Below are 15,976 nucleotides of genomic sequence, written 5' to 3'. Positions count from 1 at the left end.
GTCAATGACAGAAAAGTGCACCTCATGACATTGTGTAGCGAAGACCTGGGATTGGCAATGGAGAGGTCAAAAGGGGACAATTTGCTCTAATTGATTTTCCGTCTCAGCAAATGTATCTCGCAGCAGTGAAGCAGGACGGAGAAGACTGCATAAGAAGAACTGTAAGCTCCCGAACTCCTGACCTGTCACCTACCAACTCAAGTCTACGTCATGCCTTGCCGGGCCCGTTTGCTCGCGTGAGGATCGCCGTGATTCGTGTCTCGATTTGTATGGCCATGTCAGAGAAGAGCAAGCATGGATAGTACAAGAGGTGTTTGACAGCTGCCTTTGTATCTTGCTGACACTTTCATGCGCAAGGGTACAGAGTATCCGGGAGTGCGGGTTTGTGCGAGGTCGAGTGGATCGCGTCGTTGCCCAGCAACCAACAAACAGCCCGCACCCCCCCAGCCAAACTCCACTCCCGCACTGCATCCATACTAACAAAAAAAAGACCCCAGCCTCCAGCCACGCTCACGCTCCCCTGCAGAGTCAACATTTCACCGCCCCTGGCCACTTGATGTCAACACTAGGACCCTTTTGAGCCCCCGCGTCTTTTTTCGTGTATTGTATGTGTCTCCGTTCATAGCACTTTCAACCCCCCAGCTTCACGAAACCATATACAGACAGGAGCCAAAACAAAAGGGATATAAGAGATCACGGCAAGCCAGACACGATGCGCTCTCCACCCAAGCGCCTGACGAGAGCCAGGGCCGCGACCAAGGAGCCCGCAGCAGCGTCGTCAACATCATCGGCGTCGAGGCCTGCCAAGACAGTCACAGCCGCCGCAAAGGCCAGAGCCCCCATTTCGTCATCTCTGACCGCGAGCACGGCGAGCACGGCTGCTAAGAGGAAGACGAGGTCCGACGACGCGGAGGAGGAGCAGCGCCAGGCATCGCAGGTCAAGCGTCCACGGGGCCGCCCACCGAAGAATCCCGTCGGCGGAGTGCACAAGGCGGTAGCCATGGCAGCTCCTGCTCCAGCTCCGATGACAACGTCCAAGGCCGCTGAGCCAGTCCGTGGAGCGCGCGCAAAGCCAGCACCAGCAGCAGCAGCAGCATCTGCCGCGAAAGAAGAATCCACAGCCCCAAAGCCCACGCGTGGCCGGCCGAGAAAAGTCGATTCGAAACCTGCAGTTACCGTGAGCCAGCCCGAGCCGGTCAAGAGGGGTCGCGGGCGTCCGCCAACAGTCATGAAGCCAGCAACATCGACGACGACAGCAGCCAACAAGCCCCCGGTCAAGAAGATGGTCACGTTCCGGGAACCTGACAAGGAGAACATGGAGCCCGCCGCAGCGCCAAAGGAGCCTCCCCCCGCCGGCATGCGCGGCCGTCCAGCAAGGCGAGGCGGCGCGGCAGCTGCTCGACCTGGGCGACCGGCTACGAAAGCCCCGAAGCCCCAAGCCGGAGACAAGAAGCCACTGAGCCCTAAGAAGATTACGCAGCTGATTCTTTCGCGAACCGACTCTGCAGACGAGTCCGAGGACGAGCTGGCGCTGGAGAAGGTGTCTGCTAAGCCGTTGGCGAAGAGCCCGATCAAGCCCCCGTCTAAGAAGTCGGAACCGATTCCCGCAGAGACTGAGCCCGTGGACACGGATATAGCCGTCAACGCAATGACGTTTGATATGCCGGAGATGAGTACAACGCTTTTCGCGTCGCCGGCTAGGCGGCCTACTTCGCCACCGCGGGATACCATAAAGTCTCCGGCCAAGAGGATCGCGGTGCCTCTGCCCGGATCCGCGCTCAAGCTGAGTAGCGACGCGGTTGCCCACACACCCTTCAAGTCATCGGCCTCAACCCTTCTGCAATCGGCCGCCAAACGGCCTCAATCTCCTATGAAGCCCTTCGTCTTCTCTGCGCAAAAGGAGCGCCCAGGCGAATCGTCGACAACGAAGCCTTCCATGCTCCACTCACCGGCGAAGCGGGCAATGCCGGGCTTCAAGCCTGTTTTGAGCGCGCATCGAGGACTGCCGACGCTGGACGAGACACCTGCCGGAACTCCGACGCGCGCAGCCAAGTCGTCGACGAAGCTTCTGATGGAGGACGAAGCGCAAGAGGATGACGAGGAAGAAGAGCCTTTTGAGGGGCCTATTGAATTTCCTGGTCTTTCTAGTCCTCCGTCTGCTGAGCCATCTTCTGAAGCCGGGCCTGTTGCTACAAAGGCGGAGGAAGAAGAGGAAGAAGGGGAAGAAGAGGTAGAGAAGGAGGAGGAGGCGGGAGAAGAAGAGGAGGCGGAGGCAGAAGACCTAGAGGCGGAGGCTGCAGAGGAGGAGGAGGCGGCGGAGGTGGAAGAGGCAGAGGCAGAGGGGGCAGAGGCCGAAGAAGTGGATGAAGAGGCCGAAGACGTGATGGGGGAGGCAGAAGTCGAAGAAGAGGAGGACAACAAAGCAGAGGAAGAGCCACTGCAAGTCACGGAAACGCCGGAGCCTCCGCCAGCCGACGAGGAGGCCGATGATGTCGTCGAGGACAGCATCATCGTCGCGACAGGAGCGGAGGAAGTCGAAGATGAAGAGGCACCGGTTGAGGACGATGACGCCGAATCGGAGGATACAATGGTTCTCGACGATATCGAGGCAGAAGCCGACGAACCCGCCGACTCTACACCAAAGGCAGAGCCTCAGCCAAATCCCCGCTTTTCACAGCTTCGACAGAAGGACCTCGACCCCTGCCATGATATGAGCTCAATCTCGGATTCCGAAGACGACACGTTGCCGTTCGAGAGAGTCACGGCCACTCCATCCATCAGCGGAGAGAGGACGACGAGGGGTCGAGCCAGCCGCAGCCCTGTGAGGCAATCCCGCAGGTCAACTCTGGGATTCGGGGCTCTGTCTGATCAGCTCGGAACTTGGTCCGCTGCAAGCCCCGTCAAAAGCGCACGCTCCTTCGTGGTGGAAAATGAGCCTGAGGATGCCGAGGGAGAAGGCCTGGGACACGAGGTCGAGGCATCAAACCAGGACACCCCCATGAAGAATGCATTCTCGAAGAGCGAGATGTCGGAAATGGAAGACGCCGAGGACCAGCAGTTGGACGAGGAAGCCATCATCACAGACGAAGACATGGCTCTGGCTCAGGAAGCGAATGAAATGTCGCTGATGGACCCCAAGGAGGAGGACGATGCCTCGAATACTCGGCACTCCTTCGACGACGGCTTGTCAGACGCCAGCCAGGAGTACGGGGACGAAAATCAAGTTCCGGTCGAAAGCCCGACGCCTAGTGCCGCGCCTCGGGCACCGCCGCCGGTCACTCCCGTGTCCCGGCCGGTAACGCGGTCATTCAACACAACCACCAAGGTGCCCCTCAAAGCAGCCGACAATTCCACTCCCAGTCCGCTGAAGAAGAAGAGCTTGAGCACCCCGCGCGCTGCTCCGAAGCGCTCCAGCCAGCCCAAGAGGGCCGCCCCTGTCTTGGCTCATACGCCAGAGAAGCCACGGAGGCGAAGCTCACGGAACATCGGCACCATTTCCGAAGAGCCTGAGCAACCTAAGCAAACCGCCGAAGAACCGTCGACGCCGGAAGCAAAGGTGGACCTCTGGGCAAGCATCGGGACGCCGGGGCGCACCCCCCGAAGGGACCTCAACCCCAACCTGCTCCGCGGGGCCATTGTGTTTGTGGACGTGCACACGAGCGAGGGCGCGGATGCTAGTGGCATTTTCGTGGAGGTGCTCACGCAGATGGGCGCCCGGTGTCCCCAAAAGTGGAACTGGAATCCCAGCAACGCAAGCAACAGCGAGTCGACCAAGGTGGGCATCACCCACGTCGTCTTCAAGGACGGCAGCAAACGCACCCTGGAGAAGGTCCGAGAGGCCAAGGGGGTCGTCCAGTGCGTGGGCGTCAGCTGGGTCCTGGACTGCGAGCGCGACAACAAGTGGCTGGATGAAGCACCATACAGCATCGACACCAGCAACGTTCCCCGCGGAGGGGCCCGTCGCCGGAAGAGCATGGAGCCCAAGACCGTCTCGAACAAGGATGGCAGCGCGGTCAGCAGCTCGTCCAAGGAGAGGCGCGAGTCGGCGTCTAGCACTAGCTCGACCAAGACGCCCAACCGCAGGCAGAGCAGCATCTGGGTCCACACGCCGTCTGACCCAGGCGACGAGGAGCAGGAGGAGGAGGACATTGAGTGGTCCAACATGATTCTGACGCCCGTGCCCAAGACGCCGGCTCCGGAGACGATTATGAAGTTTGCTACCGAGACGCCGTCCAACCTGGAGGACGACGAGGATGACGAGGAAGACGGGTCGCCGACGAGAGAGGAGCTGTTGACGCGGACCTGCCCTCCCAAGGCGCAAAAGTACCTCGAGCTTGGCGGCGGCATCCTGTCCAGGCCCAAGGACTCGGACGAGAATGTGATGCAGCGGCTGATGGCAGCTCGGCGCAAGAGTCTGCAGTTTGCCCCCAAGGTGGGCAGTCCTTTGGCCAAGATGTGGCAATAGGGATGATTCGCCATTTCTATATTCTATGATATCTCTACTTTTCTCTTATGTTCTTCCCTCGAGATGCTGCATGGGACGAGGGTCACACATGAAAAGCTTCCGTTGGCTAGTCGCTCACTTGGAAAGGGGGAAAGGTTATTGATGCACTTTGGTTTATGGGACCCTTAGGATGATTGTTTGTACATTGGCACAAGGACACGCACGGCGTTTGGGAATCACATAACGAACAAGAAGTCATTGCATGGGCATTGTTTTTTAAGGAAGCCAGATATGAAATCGGCGGCATGATTACGCCTGAACACCATGGAATTGGGCTATTGCCTATAACTGCTGTCTATCTACCCCGTATTCGTGATGTTTTGGGCTGTAGTGCTGCGTGTTGTGCGGTTGGCGGAGACTTTGCGTTACAGAGTATGTGAGTGTAATGTATGTATGTATTGATGCGTAGTTGGTGAGTTGACGGGTGTTGATGACGGATGAGCGTACGATGACTTCCTCATCCAAATGGACAAGGGGTCGAGAGACGTCGAGTAAATCGAATACCCAAGGTTATATGTATTTTCGTGATGTCCTTTCGTCGTTTTGATATCTCATCCTCCATCCCAATTCGCCCACGCAGCACCAGCCCATGAATTTTCCTTCTTCCTCTTCCCTTTCCTTGGATCTCGAATCCGTCCATCTCTTAACAGAGGTCAAGTTTTCAACCCCTCGCAACAGCCCTCAGCGCAGCAACAGCATCCCCATCATGCGCCTTGAGCAACTCCGTAGCCTTCGCCTTGCTGACCTCGATCTGGTCCACGAGCAGCGCGACATCAGCGGCATCCACTTTCACGCTCTTCTTTGCCGCCGCCGCCGCACCCGCTGCTCCGGTTGTGGCAGATGAGGTTGGTGCTTTGGAGGTGCTGCCGCCGAGGGAGGATGCGGCTTTGGAGGCGGCCTCGTGGTCGACGTCGTTGTTGCTGGTGTTGTTTGCGGAGGAGGAGGGGGCTTCGTCGAGGTGGGAGAGGGCGGAGGCGGCTTTGCGGTCTTCGGCGGTGGTGGCTGATTGGGAGGGGGGTGGGTCGGAGGCGTCTTCTGCGGAGGACATGGTTGCGCTTGCGTACCTTGTATACGGGGGGAGGGCTGTCGGCGTGTTGTGGTTGTGAGTGGTGGTTTGAGGTGGTTGATATGAGGTAGGAGAGAAGTTGGTATGGTGATGTTTAGAGCTTGGAGTTGGAAGCTGGAGGGTGGAAAAGGTACGGTGGGGTTTGTATCTTTTGGAGGGGCGTGGATTGGCTGGCTCCAGCTTTGCTTGTTGCGTGTCCAGCTTGATATCCTACCCTGGAGTTCATGAAGTCAGCAAATTTGCCAAGATGATGCCTGCTAGGTACTATGCGGGATGACACAATCTCATATAATGGGGAGCAGAGGGAGGGATTGTAAGCATCTGTTCATCTCATGCACACTTGGTATAAAACAATCGAGAACGTCGTGTCCATTCCTCCAGCTATTGATTGTACTACTGCTTGGTACCTACCTTGTTGAGTTGTGTCACCTTTGAGCTGAAAGAAAATGACCCCGTCGTCGCACACGGCACGAATAGTGTGCGACAACTTTATGAAACTCCCCGAGGCTAATGAATTTCCCATATAGTAATTGAAACCATTAAGCCCTCTATCTGCATCTGCATCGCCTCAACCTGTAGGTGCCGTTTCCCAGTAGCCAAGCACAAGCACAACAGCATCCCAATGGGCCAAGCCGTGGCCATGGCCAGCCGTGCCTGTACGTAATCGTCCGTTGCAGGGCTGCGGCAACGCTTCTGATTGGTCAATTGCCGTTCGCCCAAGCCACTGAGACTGGGGAATAATAACGGGAAGGATTTGGAGATGCGGTACGTACCCCGAACTGGCAACCGCACGGGCCTCTTGGTTTTTTTTTCTTGTGTGAATGCCAACAATAAAGTGGCACTGACTCATATTTCCTTCATTCATTCCAACTTCTTGGGGGTCCTGATCAGACCCTTTACATCTTCCAAAGACGCGGTACTCTGACGAAGCATCTTTTGTTCGAGAATTGGATTTCATCCGTTCATTTGGCGAACGGAGACTTGAGGGACGTGCGCAAACGAGGACACTTTGTTCCATCTGTTACAACCTTACTATCGTTTGCGACCTGGGATTGCCTCTCACTTTCAAGGTGAATTCCCTGACTCACCGGGTTCTCGATTGCTCTCACTGCCCCTCGGGCTTCGTTTGCGCCATTGAGGCCATATCTCACAAGTCATTGGCTCTCTCTGCCTTGACTTGACTGTCTTTCGCAATCACCACCACCATCATCTATCCGGTCTCTTCAGCCTCTTCCTCAGCCTCAGCCTCACACACCATGGCCCAGCAGTCCCCCCTCCCCGAGGACATCGCCTCCCAGCCCTGGGACCCCTCGACCTGGCGCTCCAAGCCCATCAAGCAGTCCCCCGCCTACCCGGACCCCTCCAAGCTCACAAAGGCCGCCGCCGAGCTCTCGCGGATGCCGCCCCTCGTCCACCCCAACGAGATCAACGCCCTCAAGGCGCACCTGCGCGAGGTCGCCCAGGGAAACGCCTTCTTGCTGCAGGGCGGCGACTGCGCCGAGCTCTTCGACTACTGCGAGCAGGGCGCCATCGAGTCCAAGATCAAGCTGCTGCTGCAGATGAGCCTCGTGCTCATCTGGGGCACCAACAAGCGCGTCGTGCGCATCGGCCGCATGGCCGGCCAGTATGCGAAGCCGCGGTCCAGCCCGACGGAGATTGTCGACGGCAAGGAGCTGCCGAGCTTCAGGGGGGATATCCTCAATGGCTATCATGTCGATGAGCGAGAGATTGACCCCAATCGTCTCATCAAGTGAGTTTGTCTTTTTTTCAACTACAACCACTTGTGTATGTCCTACTTGTTCATCACATCATGCTAATACATCCAACCAGAGCATACCACCACTCTGCTGCTACTCTGAACTACATCCGCACAGCCCTCGCCTCGGGCATCGCAGACCTCCACCGCCCCCTGGACTGGGGCCTGGGCCACGTCCGCGATCCCGCCCTCAAGGAAAAGTACTCCAAGATCGCCTCGAGCATCCAGCAGACGCTGCGCTTCCTGCAGGTCATCAACGCCCGGCCCGGCGAGCTCGAGACGGTCGAGCTCTACACCAGCCACGAGGGCCTCCTGCTCGAGTACGAGCAGCCCCTGACGCGCCTCCTCGAGAAGCCCACCCACCCGGGCGTCAGCAGGCCCGGCACGCCCCCCAGCGTCTCCCCGACCATCAAGCCCGTCGCCGGCGGTGACGACGACGACCAACAAGGCCGCAAGGAGTACTACGACACGTCCGCGCACTTTGTCTGGATCGGCGACCGCACCCGCCAGCTCGACCACGCCCACGTCGAGTTCTTCCGCGGCATCGCCAACCCCATCGGCATCAAAGTCGGCCCCTCGACGCCCACCGAGGACCTCCTCGGCCTCCTCCGCACCCTCAACCCCTCGCGCGAGCCGGGCAAGATCACGCTCATCACGCGCTACGGCGCCGGCAAGGTCGCCGCCCTCCTGCCCCGCCACATCCGCGCCGTCGAGGACTCCGAGTACCGCCGCTGCGTCGTCTGGCAGTGCGACCCCATGCACGGCAACACCCTCTCGACGCCGACGGGCATCAAGACGCGCCGCTTCAACGACATCTACAGCGAGCTCGAGCAGTCTTTGCGCATCCACAAGGAGGAGGGGAGCTACCTCGGCGGCGTCCACCTCGAGCTCACGGGCGACGCGGTCACGGAGTGCCTCGGCGGCAGCGAGGGGCTCGACGAGGATGACTTGTCGACGAATTACACGAGCTTTTGCGACCCGAGGCTGAATGAGAAGCAGGCGCTTGAGTTGGCGTTTTTGGTGGCGGATCATTATTCCAGGGAGCACAAGAAATGAGCGGCATGCAAAGAGGATACGAGGGACAAACCATGAGATGAATGGGGAAAGAAAAGTACACCCCAAGTTATGAAAATGACGAGATGTAACCAAAAAAAAAAAAAGAAAAAAAGACGGCGGCTCTCTTTTGCATATGTGTATATATTAAACAGCAAATTTGGCCCGAGGATCAAAGACGGACGAAATCAACTACATGAGATGGATAAATACGAGGGAGAACATCTCCACGGCACAAGCTGAATCTTTCCATAACACAAACATGATTTTCATTTGAACAACGCTCACTCTGTGCCAGCATCTAAAGACATCGATCCTCCCTGAAATCCGATCGACCTCATCAGATGCGAGTATGTATATGGTATATAGCAGATCCACACATCTCCCATCTCCCCCACGCACCTCACTTCAAGTAAATCGTCTGCGCTCCCTCAAACGCATCCCCCTTCTCCAGCTGGTGCCACGAGCTCACCGCGCCCGCCTCGACGCAGACCATCTTCTTCCAGCCGTCCTTGGGCTCAAAGTCGGCCATGCCGGCGGCCTTGTCGACCCAGGGGTTCCACACCACCACGTCGTCGAGGTTGTCGCGCACGACGCGGAACTTGGCCACGCCGGCCTCGGTGATGACGACGGGGTGGCCGGGGCCCTTGGCAGGCGTGTACACGCGGTCCGTCTCGCCCGAGAAGGTGACGGGGTCCGAGGACTGCGTCTTGTTCTTGACGCCGTCGACCTTGTCGTGGTAGGGGGAGTCTTCGAGGCCGAGGACTTGGACGGACGCAATGTCCTTTTTGAAAACACCCGGTTAGCTCCTATTTGGAAGGAAAATGTGTAAACCAAGAGGGATGGTGTAAAGCATTACCGAGACCCGAAAGTACGTGTGCAGCAGAGTCTGAAACTCAAACGGCTCGTCGCCCTCGTTTGTCACCACCAGCGCCGTGCTCAGACTCTCAGGCGCCAGCGTGACGCTGTACAGGAGGCCAAACTTGTAGGGCCACAGCTGGCGCGCGGCGTCGTCGAGGTTCTCCGAGGACAGGCCAAAGTCGAGCTTGACGCCGCTGGAGGAGCCCTCGGTGGAGGACTTGCCGAGGAACTCCCAGCGGGAGTTGCGGGCGAAGCCGTGCTGGGGCAGCTTGGAGGTGGCCGCGTGGTCGGGGGCGGTGCCGAACACCTTTGGGGGGGAGATGGAGGGGTTAGCTATATTGCACAGATGGGGGATTCGTGGTATATGGATCTGTATGATTGAAAGGAGATTGTTGTTGTATCATCGTTCGTCAGTATGAAGAGAAAGACATACCGGGAAAACCAAAGGAATGCCTCCGCGCACGGCCTTTGTCCCGTCCAGCTTGGCGCCCTCGCTCAGCCACAGCTTCTCGTCGCCGGCGGCGTCCTTCCAGCTCAGCACCGTGGCGCCGTACAGCAGGACCTCGAGGCTCTCGCCCGTGGGCAGCACCGCCGAGACGCGCGAGCTGTCGTCGGAGATTGTGACCTGGGCCTGGGGCTGCAGGCCGGGCGTCGCGGCGAGGGCGGACGGCTTGTTCGGGCGCTGCACCATTGTGTGATATGCTGATGTTATGTGATTCTGCGATTGCGATTGCCGACTGGGGAATTGGTTGATTGTTGGGATCGGAGCTTGGGCGGGTTCGAGTTGTTGGCGGTGTTTGGAAGCTGGATTGGATGGATGGATGTCCTGTTAGCTTTGAGGAGTATCGGTAGGATGAGATGGAGAAACAGCTGAAGGCGTCGAATCAAAGTGGGAAACTCGAGCAGACGAGTACAGAAGCATCAAGGGATCTCACCTGTTCACACAGTCAATCTGTAGTAAGAGCGGGAAGAGCTTCAAAGCAGGATACGGAGTAGAAGCGCAAAGGATGGAGATGGAAGAGTGACTGCATCAGCGTCAGCGTCTCTTTGGCCCCCGTTCTGGCGGGGTACCTTGACCTTAGCAGCTGTTTGCACCCCTCACCCCTCACCCCTCTTGCTTGGGATGGAGCTGCGCTTCGTACCTACTACTTCCACTTATGCGGGTGCACTGGCAATTTCAGGGCAGCTTCGAAGTATAGGCACTTTCTGCCCTGTGGCAAAGGCGCATCGCGTAAGAGAACAAGCTGCTGCTCTGCACCCAACTTACATGAAACGCGATACTTGTGACGCCCAGGGTGCGACCTGTGCTCCATCTTACCTACCTAGTGCCTAAGGAAATTGCACGATGCATGATGCCCCTCGTTTGTTGTCGGGGAAATGGCCAGCAAGCATGTGCATCTGCGGTGCCAGCTACCCATGCTGGGCTTCTCCAAGGGAACCCAAGGGATCAGATACACTAAGAGAACACAGCATATCGGAGGAAAGTGTAAGGCGTTATATACTGACGGATGCCACGTCCATCCAGCGTACCGCTGTCTTATTCTACCTATCGCCAGTTTGACTATGAAATCCGCGTCCAAGTAGTGGGTATATGTAACCTCTTTCTCATCGTACAAAGTCCAGAGAGAAAGGAGGTGAAAGAGAAAAAGAACAGTAAAGAAGACAAAAGGGTTCATGCGTCGTTGCCCATGTGGACAAGACTGTAAGCAGACCTGAAAACCTCATGCCCCAGCGCTTCTATACATCCCATGATGCACTCTACTTGACTTCACGGGCAGTCTCCTCGTCAATGCCCGTAAACATGCCCTTGCTGGCATCGCCGCCGTGGCTTCCATCGCTGGTGCTACCGTTATGGTGCTCCGCATGGGCCTTCTCGTCAACCTCGCCTATCGGAATAAGAAGCTCGCCATTCTTGCCGTATCTCCGCGGCTCGATCTCGGCCTGGCGGATGACGTCGAAAGCCCCGCGGAAGCCCCTGACCTTTTGAAAGATGGAATCCATCTCTTCCAGAGAGCGGTAGGCGGTCTCCGGGAAGAAAAAGTAGACGCACGGGACCATGAAAGCGTTGATGACGGCGAAGACGACATACGTCTTCCACTTGATGTTGGTGAAGGATACGGGGGTGATCATGACAACCTATCAACTCATGTTAGTCGGGAACTGGGCGTTTGCTTGAGAAAAAGGGACGAGCCATACCAGAAAGTTAAAGATCCAGTTTGAAGAGGTCGACAGAGCATTGGCCGGAGCGCGGGTACGCAGAGGGGTAATCTCGGCCGGGTACAGCCAGGTCATGCCCAGCCAGCCGACCGCAAAGAAGGTGTTGAACACGAACAAGAAGACAATGCCCGCAATCTGAAAAGGCTTGTCATTGGGACGCGAATTTACGCCAGCGAGGATGGCCATGGTGGCTGCCTGACCAACGGCACCAAAAAGCATGAGTTTGCGACGTCCAACCCGCTCGACAAGGAAAACGGCAGGCCAGGAAGCAATGAAATACTCGGTGCCGTTGAGGGCCGCGAGGAGACGGGACATGAACGGAGACATGCCAAGGTCCGAGTAGATCTTGGCGGCGTAGTAGGTGATGAGATTGATACCGGAAATCTGCTGGAACATCTGGTTGACATAGGCGATGAGCGTGCGGTGGAGGGTGCGGTTGTGGTCCCTCGCAAAAAGCTCGCCATAGGTGCCCTTGCTCATTTCCATGGCCGTCTCCTTGATGGCCTGGAACTCGTTCTCGACGTGCCTATCCTTGATGTCGACGTCCGCGATGGCTGCGATGACCTCTCTTGCCTCTTCTTCACGGCCCTTGAGAATGAGCCACCGAGGCGACTCGGGCAAGCCAAGCACAAAGGCGAGAATGAAGATGCAGAAAACGATCTGGAAAGCCAGCGGAAATCGCCAGGCAACCGAGCCGGGAGCGAAAGACAAACCAAGGTCAATCCAGTATGAAATCATGATGCCACCTGTGATGAGGGCACCCTCAATCATGACCAGCTTTCCCCTTCTATGGGCAGCACATGTTTCAGACTGCCACATGGGAACTGTAGACGTGTTGCCGCCGTTGCCAAGACCCGTTATAATACGACCAATGATGAAATGCTCCAGAGTAAAGGCGGAAGCCTGCAGGATAGCACCAATAATCATGATGGAGGTACCGAGAAATATCATGCGCCGACGACCGAGGGGATTACCGATGAAGATGGTGATGATGGCGCCGATGAAGCACCCCAGATTGTAAGATGCCACGGCAATGCCCTGGTAGGTGGAGCGTTGAGAGGCATCGCCAGCATCGACGGCGGCATCCGGGTTGATGACGGGGAACTGATTGAGGAAGACGGGGAGAGTCAGGATGCCGCCCATGACACCTTGATCTGTGGCGTGTCAGTCCATGCTAGAATATGATGGCTCGGAGAGAAGAGGTGCCGGATAAGACATACCGTAACCGAAGAGGAGAAAGTCGCAGCCAGCAATGGTGCCGATGGCCCAGTTGAGGGCTTGGCCTCTGAGGCCAAAGTATTTCCTCATGATGGCGGCTCTGCCTGTCTATCTGTCCCTGTTCTATACTGCTCTTCTTGTAGCAGCTTCCTTGCTTCTGTAGCATGGAATGCTCCCGTCTTTTGCAGAGAGGAACAGGGAAGATGGGTAGATAAGATGACAGGCTCAGAAAGGCAAGATCAGACCTCAGGAGGAGGGAGATATCACGGCCTTTTAAGTCGCATCGCTGCACCACAGAGCTGCAAGCCAGCCACTAACACGACCGGCTGGCTCGACTGGTGCAACAGAACATACGGGCATGGCTCCGTCACACTCGCCAGAAAACTGGAGACGCCGAGCCTTTGGGATCGTCCATGGCCGTTCCCGTCGGTCCTTGTACTCGTCCATAACGGCTAGCGAGTGGGAGTACTTTGGTGCTGTTGCAATCAAGCAAGCCGAATGGATGCGTAGAGCCCCCCTTGCCCCCCTCTGGCGTAGGAACGCACTTCAAGTCGGCTGCCTTGCCATGTTCAGGGTACATGTACGGACGTAAGAGCAGCGCCTTTTGTTCCATGTACAGTGTACGATACCTTCGTCCAAGATGTGGGATGAGGGATTCGGGGCCGGGCGTGGAGAATGAGGAGAAGCCGATCTCTGCCTAGCAGGTTAGGGGAAGAACAGGTTTAGTCTGGTTGTTCGTCTGGTGGTTTGAGTTTGGCATCCATTTTGGATCTTGGCCTTGCAGAATCTCCACCGCCTTTCACGTGTGGGAGTAGATGCCCGTTTCATGCGTCTGCTCCTGCCGCTCATCGGCTCCTTACCTAAGCTGGGATTTTCTTTGCCTCAGTCGACAAGCTCTGGCTTCAATGCCAACAAGCTTCACCTTACCTACTCTCTCTCTCTCTCTCTCTCTCTCCAAAGCACTCGCCCCGACGATGGAAGCCTCGCTCTACAGAGGCACGAGTATGTGCTCACGAAATACTGCTGATAGCCTTATTGCCGCCTTCGTCGTTTGGCCCCTGTCCGCTAGCAGCTCTAGCGCTATGCCATGCAGCCACATTCACCTCCAGGTTCCCCGTTCGCCCTCCATCGTCCTACCGGCCGAGGCGTATAAGTCGATACCGAATGGATGCCAACTCCCGCAGGACGTTGCATAAACGAACGGCAGCGCGAGCTGTCCAATGTTGGCGTTGTGTGGTTTTCAAGCGCTTTCGCTCAAGGAACAAGCCAACATGAAACCGAGTCGCCCATTATCCGGCCCAGCCAGCTGAGTCGGCAACGGCAAATGACTGTCGGAGACGAATATCGAATCTGGTGATGTTACAGGCATAACGTGGGGAAAACGACGTCACTCGCCGAATCAGCTCCATACCCCATGGGAAACCTGGTGGAGCTCGGTGGGAAAGAAAGTCGCGCGCGCCTTTTGCCAAGGGAGGAAGCCAAAAGTCAACAGCATGCCGACCCATTCACCAGTCGGACATGGATTGACGGAGCGCATTGGTGGGAGTGTCTCTCGAGGAATGCTTTGGCAACCAAGACTCGACCAAACTCGACCCCGGAAAGGCATCCCAGGCCGGTGGCGCACACCAGCTAGGGAACCCGATTTCCTCTCTTTGGCCTTAGAGGTACTTGCTAGTGTTCTGGTAGCTTTCCCGTGAGCTGACTTTGGTGCGCGGGAGTCGGGGCCGATGGTCAGCAAGACTGAGGAGGTCTGCATCGGAGAAAACTTGGGGCGCGTCCTGTGTTCCTGGCAATCGTGCCGCCTTGTCTTGGTGTGCAGGCTGGGTGGAGGGTATCGGGCCTCTGACAATTCTTTGAGTCCTTCTAGACCATCTTACATTGCGCTCAATGATCATGGTATGTGGTATCATGTCAATACCTGACCTTGGCGGCTTTCAACCTTCATCGATTTCTCGAATGGACAATCTCGCAGAATCCGGGGAAGGCTCCGTCACAAGAGTCTCGACCCTTCTTTTCCCCGCGTCCCCAGAATCTCGCTTTCTCGCATCTCACCTGCTCCAGACGAGGTCCCCAGGCAAGCTCCCCAGACTTCCCCGGACACGCAACTAGAAGCTATGCCCCCCTTTGCCCTCAGGGAATACCCAAAAGAGCGACCCGAGGCACACAGGTGGTTGGGAACCCTGGGGTCAACTGGGCTGACTACTAGCCGGAGCCCGAGCTTTCAGGGACCAGCGCTGGTCCCGACTGTTCGATGCATGCGGCTTTAGCTGTTCGAATCTCACGATGGTGTCAGCTTGGGAAGACCGATTGGTGGGCTCGGGAGTCGCTTAGTGCGGCCAGACAATTGCATGGTCCAAGAACTCCAGCTATCAACGCCGTCTTTCACAACTGCACGAATCGAGAGTCCACAGACATAACCGTGTGCCTGCGATGCCATCGATTCTCACCAACTATTGCCCTTTTGACGTCATTTGCTATGAGGATCTGAATCCTCGTCAGCCCATTCATTTTCTTACCCTCACTTTTCCTTGGCACAGAACAGAAAACAGCTGCTCGTGTGCCCTGACGCTACGCGCTATTCAGTTGAGGATTTATGAGTCGGACTTGCGGGCATGCCATGTAACAGGACTGCCTATTGCTTCAATCTTCGAAGAGTAACAATTGCCTACTGACCAAATGCCAACGTAGAGGTAGCTGAAGGGAAAAATCTAGCACTGCCGCGAAGTTGACTAGACGGCGATTATATCATGAACCCTCTCCTTGGTGATTCTACACATAATGCAGCCTGGATTCCTCGCCTACCAACTCAGCCAGATCAGAGATGCTGCGTTTCCATCAGCGGCCATTCCAAAGCGTCAACTCGCTTCTCCTTCTTTGTCTTTTCCGAAGCTGAACCCCAAAACTGTCAAGACGTCTTCCAAAATAGATAGTCCCCGTACTTTGCAAAGAGCCCTCCGGCATAACAAACGCTTTCTAGCCGTACTGCCATTCGGTCTTTAATTTGCATGATTAGGTACTAGTATGCCTCGGGGTTTAACTCCCATTGACGACCGTAGTTGTACTACTACGTAAAAGAGGCCAAAGTTCTGTCGCCGGACTGCCTCTTTGGGCAATCCGAGAGGTATCTCATGGTGTATAGCACGGCTTTGGCCCGCAGCACCTCTCCGTACCCTGGTTCTACTTCGACTGGCTTTTCATCCCTTTGGTCCTTCAGTTTTCTGCTTCCTGCTTCCTGGTTTCTTTTCTTTTTTTTTTTTTTTTTTTTTTTTTTTTTTTTTTTTTTTTTTTTTTTTTTTTTTTT

At 56.5% G+C, this 15,976-nt stretch overlaps 5 protein-coding genes across 5 annotated transcripts; 2 read left to right on the top strand and 3 right to left on the bottom strand.

The window, feature by feature from the left end:
- Positions 1 to 662: 662 nt before the first annotated feature.
- On the top strand, positions 663 to 4,465 carry CCMA1212_005108 (uncharacterized protein; the record flags this gene model as incomplete). Its single annotated transcript, XM_073702385.1, has 2 exons — positions 663 to 2,230; positions 2,645 to 4,465. Exons 1-2 carry the CDS (start codon positions 713 to 715, stop codon positions 4,463 to 4,465), a joined length of 3,339 nt encoding a protein of 1,112 aa, XP_073558929.1. The 5' UTR covers positions 663 to 712.
- A 700-nt stretch (positions 4,466 to 5,165) lies between these two features.
- On the bottom strand, positions 5,166 to 5,552 carry CCMA1212_005107 (uncharacterized protein; the record flags this gene model as incomplete). Its single annotated transcript, XM_073702384.1, has 1 exon — positions 5,166 to 5,552. The coding sequence occupies one exon, from the start codon at positions 5,550 to 5,552 to the stop codon at positions 5,166 to 5,168; it is 387 nt and encodes a 128-aa protein (XP_073558926.1).
- Positions 5,553 to 6,826: 1,274 nt separating this feature from the next.
- CCMA1212_005106 (uncharacterized protein) lies at positions 6,827 to 8,382 on the top strand (the record flags this gene model as incomplete). Its single annotated transcript, XM_073702383.1, has 2 exons — positions 6,827 to 7,320; positions 7,401 to 8,382. 2 exons carry the CDS (start codon positions 6,827 to 6,829, stop codon positions 8,380 to 8,382), a joined length of 1,476 nt encoding a protein of 491 aa, XP_073558925.1.
- Positions 8,383 to 8,782: 400 nt separating this feature from the next.
- CCMA1212_005105 (Glucose-6-phosphate 1-epimerase) lies at positions 8,783 to 9,931 on the bottom strand (the record flags this gene model as incomplete). The annotated part of the gene is made up of 3 exons (XM_073702382.1): positions 8,783 to 9,163; positions 9,239 to 9,547; positions 9,674 to 9,931. 3 exons carry the CDS (start codon positions 9,929 to 9,931, stop codon positions 8,783 to 8,785), a joined length of 948 nt encoding a protein of 315 aa, XP_073558928.1.
- A 1,067-nt stretch (positions 9,932 to 10,998) lies between these two features.
- CCMA1212_005104 (Sugar transporter STL1) lies at positions 10,999 to 12,765 on the bottom strand (the record flags this gene model as incomplete). Its single annotated transcript, XM_073702381.1, has 3 exons — positions 10,999 to 11,376; positions 11,437 to 12,611; positions 12,678 to 12,765. 3 exons carry the CDS (start codon positions 12,763 to 12,765, stop codon positions 10,999 to 11,001), a joined length of 1,641 nt encoding a protein of 546 aa, XP_073558927.1.
- Positions 12,766 to 15,976: the final 3,211 nt, after the last annotated feature.

The sequence above is a fragment of the Trichoderma ghanense genome (assembly GCF_004382785.1).
Source record: "Trichoderma ghanense strain CCMA-1212 chromosome Unknown scaffold_5, whole genome shotgun sequence".
Lineage (NCBI taxonomy): Eukaryota > Fungi > Ascomycota > Sordariomycetes > Hypocreales > Hypocreaceae > Trichoderma > Trichoderma ghanense.
This window is presented reverse-complemented; position numbering and strand designations above follow the sequence as displayed.